This window comes from Lepidothrix coronata, unplaced genomic scaffold, assembly GCF_001604755.1.
Source record: "Lepidothrix coronata isolate B3197 unplaced genomic scaffold, Lepidothrix_coronata-1.0 Scaffold134, whole genome shotgun sequence".
NCBI lineage: Eukaryota > Metazoa > Chordata > Aves > Passeriformes > Pipridae > Lepidothrix > Lepidothrix coronata.
In genome coordinates this window covers 112196-124602 of record NW_016690314.1, presented here as the reverse complement: position 1 = coordinate 124602, position 12407 = coordinate 112196, and the positions used below count along the sequence as shown (strand labels likewise).

Below are 12407 nucleotides of genomic sequence, written 5' to 3'. Positions count from 1 at the left end.
CATCTGATCTTTGATTATGATTGCAATATGTGATTGAGGAGGCAAAGAAGCTTGTGCATCCACTCATGCACAAATAGGAATTATTAATAAGAAGGAGAAATAAGAAGGATTAATGCAAAATGTATGACTTCTGTAATAAGCCATCTCTCCTCCTTACAATGATCCCATGGTGAAAAGCTGTCAGCACATAAAGAGGCCACAGCAAATAACTATTCTGGGCAGAAAAGTAATTTATTTTAAAATAAATTCTGCAAACAGTACTTTAATGTTAATAGCAGCAGTGATGCTCAGTTCTTTATGGCTTTTTTTCTGGGAAGGAACTCTGAAGAATTTTTCACACATTAACAGGTAAGCAGGTAACAAACTCCTAAGACACAGGCAAGTATTATTTTCCCCTTCATATTGATTAGTGCATAATAATCCCTATTGTTACACAATAAGCTACCTGAAAAGTTGAGAACAGAGCTCAGGAGCCTGGAGTCTCAGATACTCTCTAACTGCTCAATGGAGTGTGTAAAGCAAAACAGAAAGTATGAATGTTCATAGTATATCGCCCAAACAGTGAGGTTTCATCGTTTTGATTTGCAAATACTTGCAATTTTTGCAGTAAGGTTGTGGACTCTTGTGAAGGGTATTCCAGCCAAGTGCTGAAAGATTCATTTTTCTTAAATATCCTAGAATTTTGCAAACTTTCATTAAAAATTGTTGCTCTAATCAACAGGAAGCTGGAGGTGTGTGTTTAGAGGAACTACACTGAGGCAATGCACATAGTTATCAGGTAATTTACATAGATGTGGACAGCAGGAACTAAAACCCAGTCCTTCAGCATCAAAGATACAAATCTCTCCCAAGTGCGACCAAAGAAAACTGTAGCAGTAGGGTATTCCCTCTTGCTTCTGAGCAAATCTCCTAAGGTCTTAGGACTTTGAAGTGTGAAGCTTAATTCCTGAAGGTATTCAGGAGCTCACATCCTCCCAATCTCCTTGGAAACTTGCACTCCTTTGCAGAATTATGGCCCGCTCAAGGCAGTAGGTGAGTGTGGCACAACTGGAGGGCTGTACAGCCCATATTCCTGTATGCAGGGCCAATGGGACATGTGAAAGGACTACAGGCCCTGTTAGCAACAGGAACTGACTCACCACATCACTGCCGATGGTTACATGACTTGAAGCCTGAAAGTTTCTGCCAGGGTTCAGGGCTGCATAAGTGTATGGGAAGATATGAGACAGTAAAAATATAAATCTTACCAAGAACAAATGCCGAGGGTGCCTGTTTTTGCCAGAAACTTTCATCAGCGTTCCCTCTTTAACAAAGATCTGAAGGAGAAAACAACAGATTGTAATCCTGAGACTCCTTATTCTAAATCTTACTGACAAAAGAGAATATTCCTCCTGGGGAAAGAGCTACTCCAACGGCATTCATCAGCACAGGAGGAGATAGATAACCTCCATACCTGTTTCTAGCGTTACTCCTTATGATCTGGTTTAATCTTTGCCTGGATTAGCCCTGCTGCCCTCTATGACTTGCATTTGTGTCAGTACTAAATGGGTTGGAAGCCCACTTGTCCTCAGCCCACTGTTTCTGCACTGCAGACTGTGCTCCGAGGTGAGTGTGACAGATTGCAAAGTTAACACATAATGGGCTTTAGAAAAGAATTCTTGTCTTTAAAATCCTCTAAAATAGACAGACCAAAGAGAAAAGTTGAAATCTTCAGTTTCAGCATTCTACATCCACCTAACTATACCTGCATACATAATCTGTACATGTTTGCAAGCACAATACTTTGTCGGTCCATCTTGTTACTGTATATGTAGGTAGGACTGCATATGTAGGCAGCTAAACCAGCACACTAGAATTTGATTGCAGTAACATTTGAAAAGGTCTGGCATAACTGAATTACATCAGTGGATCAACAATCATCTATTCTTTTCAGATGAAGAACAGAATCTGGTGTAGTTTTCCACTCAAGGACAGTTTATAATCAGAGGCCAGTCCCACAGATTCTGTATGCTGAGCTTTGCAGAATTTGTCAAAGCATTACCTGGTAAGGGCAAGTGAGGATACCTTCTTAGAGAGAAAAACAGAGGTTGACTGTAGTATTTGTAGTATTTGGCTGATGAGGATTCTCATGCTATGAGTATGCATGCCTAGAAAATTCCTTCATGAGTTTTGCTAAATATATTGCTGGACTTAAGGGAAATTCAGAGTTGCAGAATTCAAGAAAGTAATCTTTGGAAGTGTAGAGGCAGGTTGGAACTGAGGAAACTGGACAGGTTTGAAAGCCAGAAGAAGAAACTTGCATTTGATGTGGCTGGCAAGACAGAGCTGTACATTCTCTCACATTTCAGTTGATGTGTTGCTTAAAAATAATGACTTGCATTAAAAGCACCACAGGGGAATGGTGAAAGTAAAAATATGAAAACAAATTATTTCCCCTGATTTTAAATCTTACCCAGCCATATAAAATTTTGAGCCTTTTCAAGCTGTAAGCAATTCCTGCTAGTGTTGCAGCCTTTTGACAGGAGTATATAAGGAGGAAAAGAGAAGTTCCATCAAAATACACTACACTTGGGGTGACTGAGAACAGCTGGAGTGAAAAATCAAATGGCTGCTCTGTGTAAATGCAGAGACAATGCATGTCTTTCCCAGCCTGAGGCTCTCTTTGTGCACTGCCAGAGTGATGGCTTTTTACACAAACCAGTGCTCCAACTCTTATCACAGTAGCTCAGTAAACAACACCTGTAGAGGCCTGAAATCTAGCCATCCACACAATTGGAGATATAGCTGGCCAGAAACAATGCCCTTATCAGCATAGGTCTGCCTGCAGTACTCACCCTTCCTGGCTGGAGGAGGCCACTCTGCCCTCTCACACTGTGCTCGATGTGTACCAGCTTCTGCAGGTTTTCCTGGGGGAGAGAAATAGCGTTTAGAAGACCACATGGAGAGTGAGTTTAGACAAGCAGGCAAACCTTCCCTCACCCCTCCTCACCATTTTATTTCTTTAAAACTGATATTACAGAATTAGGTTTCAGAGAGAACTGAGACCAAGTATTTTATGCCCAGAAAGTCTTCTTCCGGTTTTCAAATTTTATTAAACCTCATCACAGAATCATAGAATCACCAGCATTCAATCTGCTGTGACCTCCTATAGTTCTGTTACCTCTGATCTCTCAGTTCACCTTCCAAAGGGCCTGCTAACTTCATACAGTATTTATACATTGGCTTCTTTGCTGACTTTTTGGCTCTGGGAACTAATAAACTAGAAGCAGAGGCAAAGTGCAGTATCTGCCCCAAAGGCTTGTGCGTTAGAGCCATGACACAGATAATCCAAAGGAGGCTTTGATACTATAAGACTGTTGCTATGATTATCTGGAGGTTTATATTCTGTGATAATGAATTAATACCTTTGCAATAGGGGATTTAGAAGGTAAACTAGTAAGCAGGCAATGAAGCTGCATCCCTGTTTTGATGCTTTGCAAAAATCATGAAGTATGATCAAGCTCTGATATTATTAACCGTTTACCTGGCCTTAAAGCACAGTCATTCAGTGCACACTGGCACGAGGCACGAACTTATCTATGAGGACGGTAAATAAGATTAATCTAGATAAGCCTGTGTTCTCATTAAAAAACAAAAAATGCTATCAGGTGAATATATAAGACAAAAGAAGAAGGCATATCTGTACTTTTGCAATATTGCTAGTCTTTTCAAATCTTCCATTTTGCAGGTGAGGCTGTTAAAACAGGCTTGTGCATAGCATTCAGCTGTGGTTTTTATCTGATCAGAACAGTAGCATGGGCTGCCCAGCAGCAATGAGTCATTGCTGGAATACCCCTAAAAGGTAGGAGTCTCCTGTCTAAGTTAGCCCTTGTATCCCAAATCCTCACTTATGCACCCAGATAAACTGCAGATTAAGGATCATATTTGACACAGCATCACGACCTGACAAGCCTTTGAGTACAGATTTCTGCTACACAGGTAATGGTCTGTTTTCCTTTGCTCCATTGACTGGCATTAAGATACCACTGGGATTAGTTAGAGTTGATTAGATCATACAGTGTATCTGCCTGATACAAATCAGTGCTGTCTACAGAATCAGCTAATTAAGAAAGCTATCACAGATACCAGAAGGAGCATATCCATATCAACATGATGGTATGTCAAGGCTAATTTACCTGGATTTCAGCTAACACAATTAATGTACCTATCTCAGCTTGCTTTTAAGATAAGCCTGAAACGCCTCCATATGTTACTGCCCTGGTGAAATATTACACTTGTTTAGCATGATAGTAAGTTTAGTTCTTAATCAGTAACTGCATATCAAATATATGCAAACACCTACAAGGCTTGACCAGCACAGGGCTGCATTGTTCCCATCCAATATAACTCACAGTTGACACATTTTCAAGAATTTCAGGTGTCAAGTATCTCTTTTGAAATGCAGGAAGCAACAAATGGAATTTTTCAGGTCACTTTTAAAATACTACAGGCCAACAAAATGGAAACAACATATAAATTAATAGCACAGGAAATATCAGGGATCATGGGACAGCTGACATGTGCAAAAGATATTTGCAAAGGACTTTCCCATCACTAAAGGGTATTTTAGCCCTGGCAAAAGTTGTCAAATTGACAGCTTCCACAATGCAAACCTGATCTTCATCCACAGAAAAGGCAGTGCCCTCCTATGGGCACACTCATGCCAACACTAGTACTACTCATTTGGGTTTCTACACGAGTGAGAGGAGAAGTTGCTGCAGCTCAGCTTTTCTCAGGACTGCTGGCAGAGATGCCTGTTGAAATGCTGATGATTGCAAAATGGACACGTGTTCACCAGGAAATGGACAGAGAAGTATCAAACTCTTTTCCTAAAGAAAGTCAAACAGCCATCACATGTGAAGGACAGTGGTTTATCTGGGAATGTGGGCAGCTGGGGGGGTATAGTTTCCCTACAGTTCGCCTAAATTCCCTGTCTATATTTTTCTTCATCGTCCTTAAAACTATCATCATTCTCCTTTCAAAGATGCTTCACAAGCTACAATTAAAAAATAAAAGCAGAGCTCCACCCAGCTAATACTGCAGATGTGGGTGGCTGAAATCCTTCTCTGGCCATTTTAGCAGTGAACTTGCAGCTTCCATAATTTTATCATTACGTCTATGCAGGAAGACCACCTCCCCAAGGAACTCACCAGCTGTTAATAGCAAGAATGATTTATAGCTCCTAGCATCGTGGGGCCTCTAACAGATCAGTAGACGTTCAGTGAGCAATACAAACTCTGCTTAGTTCATCTCCTGGAGTTACAGATAGACATAATGCTCTCGGTGATGGTGGGCCTTACGCCTCTGTTTGCACATCTGTAAATTGCAAGTAATATTTTCCTACCTGATGAAAATGCTGTGGAGATAGTTATTGTCATAATGTGCCTGAAAATCCTGGGTTAATAGTTCCCAGAGAAAAACTGCTACAGTGTTATTATCATAGAACAAAAAAAGCTAATAATGAGTCATTTATATTCATTTGTATTCATTAATATTCTGTGTTTATATTCAGTGCTCCTGTCAGATTTTCAGAGTGTAGTTTGATGAGCTGGTATATGGCAGCAGCAGTCTTCCTCCTTCCCAGTACATGCCAAGTCTAAATTATTGCTTAGAACTTTAACCAAATGCACAACAAGTTATTAACACTCTAAATTGACTGACATTGTTCAGTTTCTTCTGTAATTAGAGTAATTATTTGCCTTTTTTTTTTTTAAATCTGAGAGAAAGAAAAGAAGTGCTGGCTGTCTAGAAATAGAACCCTGAAAATTCCCACCTGTTCCTTTATTGCTTTGCATAGCATTTCAGTAACCCCCAAGAGAGAAACAAAACTGTGCTGCTGGCTATGGTGTCTTACACCATAGGGCATAGACCTACTTCATATCTGCAATGCTGTAACCCAGATCTGTATAAGCCTTTGAGTTTCACCATGGAGGAGGATTCAGAATTTAGCGGAGATATGTATTCACTACAGCAGATGTGCAACAGTATTGATCAGGAGAGCTCATGGTAGGACTCACCGCTTGGAGCATGCTGTCATTGGCTCGGTCCGTGATTTCAGAAACAATGAATAAGGCAGCTGAGGAATTGAGCAAAACGAACACCATATATCACATAAAAGAGTAAGAGAACAGCCGAAATCCCTTCTGTTTGCAAGGGCATCCTTAAAAAACAAAAAGCTCAAGCTCCTTTGATTTCTTTGGCACCTTCATAATGCAACTGGGCAGAAAATTTGACATGGCACACAGTGCTGTCCTCCCTTCCTCCCTTCTCTCAAACTGCATCATACTTGTGCTGACCCAGAGAGCTTATGAGGTCCCTTTTAAGCACCTAGTGTGGCACAAAATCTTGCAATGTTTTCTATTTGCAGATTTTTGGCAACTGGAGCTTGTGGTAGGGAGAGATGTACAGTTTAAGGTGTACCTTTTACTGCTGAGGGAGAGGACATGGCATCCCTTTCAGAATGAAATGTGTATGAAGTGGTGACATGAATTAAATCCTGGATTCTCTGCTGACAAACAACCTGGAATAGGGTATGTTTGCTGGCCCTAAGAGCAGTGGCATAACATGGCTTGGGTCTTTATTTCACATCCCTTCCGTTGTGAAACAGGGCTTCCTATCAAACCTGGGAGCATGCTAACGATTGCTGGCCAGAAATGGGACAAGCATGTGCTAACCACAAACAAGATAGGCAATTGTGGCCAGAGGGCTTGAGGGTCCACCTTGGTGTTGTTTAAATTACTAGTATAGCTGTAGTTCTACTGTCAGTGACTAGGGTCCTAAATCTTGCATGAGTCTCTACTCTTGGTCAGAACAGACTGACTGAATTTCAGACAGCCACAGACATTATTCCTATGACTTGGTTTGGATTTACACTCAGTGTAAGAGAAGTGAACTAGTTTCATTAATACAATGTTATTGCTGCTTACTCCAGCCTGGAAACTACTCCCACAGAGGCCACAGCTAAACCTTGCTTTGACTTCAGTGGGAGTAAGAGGCTTCTGTTTTATCTGTCTCGTGTTGGAAAGGATGATGTTAGCAGTTGAACATCTGGATTTGTTCTTGATTATGCAGAACTGATTTTCATGTAATGTCTTTCAAGTTTATGTAGGCTTAAGGAATCCAGAATAGAGATACACGATTCAAATCTCCCGGGTTTCTCCGAAGTTCACAGAGCGTAGCAGGCACACCACAGATAACAGTACAAAAACAAGCAGGTGGAGCCATCCCAGTTCACTTTACAATGGCCAGGCCAGATATGGACAAAGCCAAAGAGGACTAGGATTTCCTCAATGACTGGGCCAGAACTACAGTATCTGCACCATGCCTGTATAGATGATATTTTCTTCTTCCATAAGTTCCATCATGTAAAAAGGAAGCCCGCGTTTCAATGAAAAAAGGGTTCTTGCCCTAAGTAACTTGTCTAAATTAGTAATCAGTTCTTACAGATCTTACATTTAACCTACTAACACAAAATTTTCAAAATAATCATATACTACCAGTGTAGGTCTTGTGCCTCTTTACAAGCAGCATTTTTGTTCTACCCATTTCATTTTACCTTGTGTGGCTTCATACTCTGTAGAATCAGGACAAAGATTATTCAAGTAATCTGTAGAAAATAATCCAACAAACACAGACATCCAATAATCAGAATACAGATTGACATAATTTGTAGTGCTGTTAGCTAAAACATAAAATCCTAATCATAGAATCCTAGAATGGTTTGGGTAGGAAGGGACCTTAAGGATCACCTTGTTCCAACCCCCCTGCCATGGGCAGGCACACCTTCCACTAGCCCACGTTGCTCCAAGCCCTGTCCAACCTGGCCTTGGACACTTCCAGGATGTCCCACATTACTTTGTTGCCAAATAATTAAGTGTTTATAGCCTATTTCCAAAGAAAAACTCATCTTTGACTGCATTCTATTTTGAGAATCAATGCAAGACTACTGATACAGATTTGAACTCCTCATATAATTTGGCAGGTATAAATGAATAAACACTGACAACAATGTTTCTCAGTCTGGAGAATTGCTGAGTAGCACCACTTTACAAATATTTGTTCTTCTAATGAATTCTGTTTTCCTATCTGAATTAATGCTATATTTATAGTTATAATAAATAAATCATATGCTTTTTATGGGCACAGGAAGGAGACTCTGGTTCTAGGGTTCAAATGATTACTACCAAACTCAGTCATATTCTGAAAATAGGTTCTGTAAAACAGATACAATAGGGCTTAGGGTTACAGCAGTTATATTTGCATTATATACAAACCTTTAACCTGTCTGGACTACTTTTCTTGGATCATATGCCTGTTCTGTGTCTGCATTTTTATGCTTTTAAAGAATGCAGTATGTGAGTGCCACAGCTCTAAAAGCCTAAACTAGAAATACCTCATTCTTATCTTGCTGATGAATCCAGACTCCTGAATTCTGCATCCAAGAAGTAGACCTCTGTGCTGATAATGGTGCTGTGCATGGATGTCTGCTCCCTTGAATGCCCTATCCATACACGTTTCTCTTTCTAGTGCTGTGCCCTCCCTGGCATCCTGAACTTTACCTGGCTTTTACCTGCATTCTGGAGAGCATCTGCCTGTACTCAGGCAGGCAGGAAGGGGTTGTGCAGTGTCATCAGGCAATATTTAGTGTTCCTTTTCACTGCTGCAAGCCCTGTTCTTAGCTATGGATTGAGTGGGCAAGTCCTTTTGGCTGTGGTGCATTAATTGGCAAGCAATATCCTAATAAATACCAGCCTTATCTGGTAGAAACAGCCAGTTATGAACACACAAATACACCTGAGAATCTGAAAGACTGCACTGTTCCAGACTCCCTCTGTCCTAACAGGCAAAGAGTGGCTTGGTTTCTTGAGGTGAAGAACTGAAGCAGTAAAACTATTTTCTGTAATATCTTAATCCAGCAGACCATATCTCACTACACACAAAAGTTTTCATTTTCCCAGTTTCTGTCAGTACCTAGGACAAGGAGGACCTGAAGTTGCTTCAAGCATAGATGAAATCTAATCACTGGAGCTTCACTGAAGCCCTTCCAGCTTTCTTCCAAAATACCATGCTGCATGTTTGCAATTTATTCTTCTGGACCACAGAAATGGGAAGAGAAAACAGAGGATAGTGGGGGTATTTCTGATGGGGATATGCCAATTCCTTTTACTTTGATGCAGTATTTGTGTGCATGCACTACAAACACTGTAAGAATCATGTGAGACTGCTAAGTACTGCAAGCCACAAGTCTGGGAAGTTGCCCTTAATGTAGACACATCCAGAGAGGGAAGCAAGTCAGACAGGAATAAAGTCCTACTGTTGGCATCTGGTGTTCGTTTGTATTGCTCGTACTAAAAAAGCAAACCCAGCTGAGAATAATGAGTTGCATCCTTGATCAAAGTGTCTGGAGCACAAAGAAACTGATGTTAATCTATGCTCTCAATAAAGTTTTCATAGGGTCCCTTTGTTCTGCTGCATTTATAGGAGTCCCTTCTAGTATTCCATCCCTTCATTGGCTGTATGGGCAGGGTTTATGGCTTCCTTTTTACTGTCCCACGCATAACTCATCTTGCATCTCTCTTCACCCCCTTAAATACATACTCCCAAAGCACTTCTCCATCTTTATGTCTTTGGATCCTTGCTCTTTTGTGTTCTGACTAAATTACTTGACAACACTGGGACTCATTGTTACATTTCATAATTTCCTTCCCCAGCCAGTTCTAAACTTCCCAATTCCCTCTAGGGCCACATCCTGCATCAGAAAGCCTGCTCCTCTCAGAGGCTCAGGCTTGCTAGATTTGCTGTGGCTTGCAGAGAAGGAACACAACCCCCCCTGGAGAGACTCCAGGTGGGAGTTATACATATGGTCCTGAATGTAAAGGGAAGCTATTACTGTAAATGTAAAATCTGTAAATGTGAATTTGTATCTCTGCCTCCTACAATGCAGCAAAACTGGACTGGGTTTTTGACTTATCGCTAGCCTTAGGTGTGCTGTTCACAGGACTCAGGGTACAGTACTGAGTACCACTGCTTTGTTGATGAAGGAGGTGGTACTTGCCACTGTCATACAGGATGCAGTGCAGAGTATCCTTGCTGAGGCCAGCTGTCTTCTACTGTCTCTGATAATTGCCCTTGACACAATAAAAAATCAAGCCTGTTTGCTGGCAGTGAGGCTGAACTCTGCCTCTTCTGATTCACAGAAAGAAAAAGCCAAGATGGAATGGCTAAAAGCACCTGCCTACACTTTTTTGTGACCTTTCAACATGGCTGTCTTGAAGAAGTGCCTGCCTCTTCCCAGGCTCCCTGACATTTCCTGTATCCTGTACTAAGCATACTGAAGTTCCCAGGAAATCCCACACTGCTTTAGCTCTATTTTAGCTGTCTTGGCATCAATGTGTAGCACAGTGGAGGCACAGAACATCTTGGCTGTGTTTCCATTGGGTACTTTTGAGAGTAATTTTACTGACCTGTGAGCAGCACACGATACTGGAAGACACGCTGCACCACTTTCAAAAGCTGGTGTTTCACACTCTGAGGGCTGTCACCAGAGCTCTGCTGTCCTCAGTGGAGGGGAAAGAAAACACAAAGAGCAGGGGAGTGTGAGCTCAACACCAAACTATCGTCATAGTTATAGTTATTAACTCTAACACATCCTCAAAGAGCTTGATAAGTTAATAAGTGACTGAGAAACCACTTCACTATGTTTCAACAAAATATACTCACAGATCTGTAAATTCACCAACATACATTCTGTGTGCAAACACAGGGGTATATGGGCAACAGACACAGAAACAGAAACACATCATGCACAAGTGAACTTCTCGCTTCAGTTCTAGCACCAGGATCTGTGAAGATTCTACCCTATGTGTGAATACTGGTGGAGTTGCAGAAAAAAGTATCTTTTGAGTATTCCCCATGGCAAAGCCATGCATTAGTGCAAGTAAAAAAACATGAGCCTTACCTCAAACTCCTGCATCATGGTAGCCAGTTGGGAATATTTAAGGCACATTTCATCTAGCAAAGACAAATTCCTGTCAAACTGCACAATGTATGCTGTGTGGTGATTCAGCCTTGATTTTCTGGAGAGAAAAACATCAGCAACTTTCTGGTGTTCCTCCCTACGTCCACAGAAAGAAAAGAAGCAGCAAATAAGTAACTAACTAACTAACTAAATAAAAAGAAGCAGAGTGATACTTCCTTCTCATTGTATTAGACCCCCAGTGGCTCAGCACACTATGCAGCTCCTAGGTTAAATGGCAGGAAAGAGGGAGTGCTTCTGTGACAGACTGGACAACAACACGGGCTGCCCTAGAACGGGCACCGTAAGGAGGTGGTCCTTTGGCTGTGCCTCTGCCACAGCAGCACCATGTGTCCATAGCGGCCCCTTCCAGGATACAGCTCCTGCTTCTGTAAACAGACCCTTCAGCTGCTGCAGTGCTTTGAGCAATGTTTGTGGGGGAGAATATGACATCTTCTGTTGTAATACCAGATCTTCAGGTCTCCTTCACTGCCCGCTTCTCAGCACTGCCCCACCACCGTCAGATGCACGGTATTGAAATTTTTACTGAACATGTACAAGGAGAGAACAGAACAAAATCTGAGATCATGAAAGAGAAATCATACTTAATAGAGCAACATGAGTTCCTGGGAATGTCCAGAACAACACGGGTGTCTGGGGGAGTGAAGGCATAGGGAAGGACTTACTGGAAGCTTCAAGCATGGTGGAGACCTGTGACCCTGTATGAGTGCAGATCTGTCACATGTGTCATTCTGTTGCGTTGGCACCATTTGCAATATAGTCCTGTTTTACGGAGTAAAACAGAATGCCACTGAATAGTTCTGGACAGACTCTTAGGGCAGTTCCAGTTGTGTCCCTTTTGTCTTAGGGAACATGTAGCATGCTGTTAGAATAGGGCTGTGGCTTCTTTAGAACACAAGTCGTTTTATATCTCAGCTGGAAACACCACTTCTGTTTGTGTTACAAGTGTGTAAATCATAAATCATTGATGACATGGTCTTTCTGCCGATAGCCCCTGGGTGGACACAAACCAATACACAACTCCCTTTAGCCTTTTCTTTCTTTGTTGTGTGCTTTGACTTGGAAGTACAGAGCTGATGAGGAGAGCTGTGCCCTGCATTTAAGGTTGTTACTGAAAAATTCTCCTCATCTAACTGACTTCCTTAACTGCTCAGTGGCAGTGCTGAGGTAGGATCAGCCATTGTCCATGACCACTGTCTCCTGGAGTCCAGCAAGGTGGAGGTGTGGGGCTGCAGGGTCCATCGGAAGCTGGGAAAGCCAGAGTCATTCAGTCTAGGCCAGGGGCCATGCTGGCTGCTGTAGGTTCAGTCAGCTTGGGTCTGCTGAGGTAATT

At 41.8% G+C, this 12407-nt stretch overlaps 1 protein-coding gene across 2 annotated transcripts in view; it reads right to left on the bottom strand.

Moving 5' to 3' along the window:
- The window catches only part of FGD5 (FYVE, RhoGEF and PH domain containing 5), an 87823-nt gene that overhangs the window by 23750 nt on the left and 51666 nt on the right, over positions 1–12407 (bottom strand). Inside the window, exons 7-12 of one of the 2 annotated variants that reach the window (XM_017827094.1) lie at positions 10997–11153; positions 10503–10590; positions 7595–7645; positions 6057–6115; positions 2835–2906; positions 1248–1316 (exon numbers count right to left, since the gene is read on the bottom strand). In XM_017827094.1, the coding sequence (XP_017682583.1) occupies positions 1248–1316; positions 2835–2906; positions 6057–6115; positions 7595–7645; positions 10503–10590; positions 10997–11153 (496 nt within the window). The remainder of the gene's footprint in view (positions 1–1247; positions 1317–2834; positions 2907–6056; positions 6116–7594; positions 7646–10502; positions 10591–10996; positions 11154–12407) is intronic. The other variant, XM_017827095.1, reaches the window with a different exon arrangement.